General features: G+C 42.5%; 1 protein-coding gene across 1 annotated transcript in view; it reads right to left on the bottom strand.

Annotated features, from left to right (window-relative positions):
- irak1 (interleukin-1 receptor-associated kinase 1) overlaps window positions 1–1,332 on the bottom strand; it is a 22,663-nt gene that overhangs the window by 6,557 nt on the left and 14,774 nt on the right. The window contains exon 6 of the mRNA XM_008295242.1: window positions 432–507. Coding sequence (XP_008293464.1) covers window positions 432–507 — 76 coding nt within the window. The remainder of the gene's footprint in view (window positions 1–431; window positions 508–1,332) is intronic.

Here is a 1,332-nt window from a genome sequence, read left to right on the forward strand (position 1 = left end):
CATCTTTCTACATCTGATGGTGGAACATCTTTCTACATCTGATGGTGGAACATCTTTGTACAGCTGATTCTACAGTCTGGAGACATGGAGATAGTTCAACATCTGCAGGACGAGGAGACGACAGTAGCTTCAGGATTTAAGATCTGTGGACATATGTTGGACATGTTGATTCGAGGCTTTTTGTATTTTCTCTAAAATAAACATTTAAATAAACGTTCCTTCTCTCTGGTCTACATGGTTCAGAAGACGTCTCTGAGTTCTCTCTCCTTCTTCATGTTCTGATTCAATAGAGCTGCTGGACGTTATGTTGCAGAGAAACATGAACCTCAGTGAAGAAAACTGTGTCAGAACTTGTTTTGAGTTCAGAGGGTTACATATTGCAGGTATTAATGGCAACCGATCACTGAAGCAGGACCAACACCTCCTCTGACCTGCTGTCAGCCGTTCGTCCAGCTGTTTCTTCCAAGCTGCTGCAGATGAGTCCTCCAGCTCCTCCACAAGGTCCTTCTGAGAACCAGAACCAGAACCTCAGTGAGTCAAACATCACAGTCACATTAAAAGAACGTTTCAGAAATTGCTCAGGACACTGGCTGGCGACCAATCACTGATCAGACAGTAACTTGATCGATCGATAACTAAAAACACTCAGTGTATTAACAACACCATGTTCTAAATAAGGACACACCGTTTACACAAATATCCAGAAATGTTATTATTCATTAAAGGAAATGAGGAACGCTATTCAACTTGCTGACACTGATGTTTTAAACCACTACATCCACCGCTGGGCCACAGGAACACTGTCCTCATCAGCTCTGACTCATATTGAACTCCTGAGCTCTGGTTGGAGGTCCTGAACCTCCTCAGAGTCTCTGTCATGGTCCCGTTGCTGCTAAACTCCCACAATGCTCTCTGCTGCCACCATGACTGTAGTCTGAGTGACGCCTCCTCTGGTCTCTACAGGACTAAACAGGAAGAGGCTCCACCTGGTGGAGCAACCAGGTACTGCAGTTGGTCTGTGGTACACTTAGTGACATCATGACCTTCTGGCTTGTCTGTATATACACTACTCACAATAAGTTAGGGATATTGTTATTTACATGAGTGCTTTTCCTATTTGGTCAGAATTTTAATGAAATAAGTAAAAGTTCCCTTTGATATTACTAATAATGAATGAGAAGAAACACCATTTTCATTAGTTTAATATGTATTACCCCCAAAATTTAAACACTAACAAGAATAGCCCCAAACAACAAAAACTGACAATGTCAGTAGTGGTTGTTTCCACCATTTGCCGCAATGACAGCTTGACAACCACGTCTCATGCTCCTC

This window comes from Stegastes partitus, unplaced genomic scaffold, assembly GCF_000690725.1.
Source record: "Stegastes partitus isolate 25-593 unplaced genomic scaffold, Stegastes_partitus-1.0.2 Scaffold1033, whole genome shotgun sequence".
Taxonomy (NCBI): Eukaryota; Metazoa; Chordata; class Actinopteri; family Pomacentridae; genus Stegastes; species Stegastes partitus.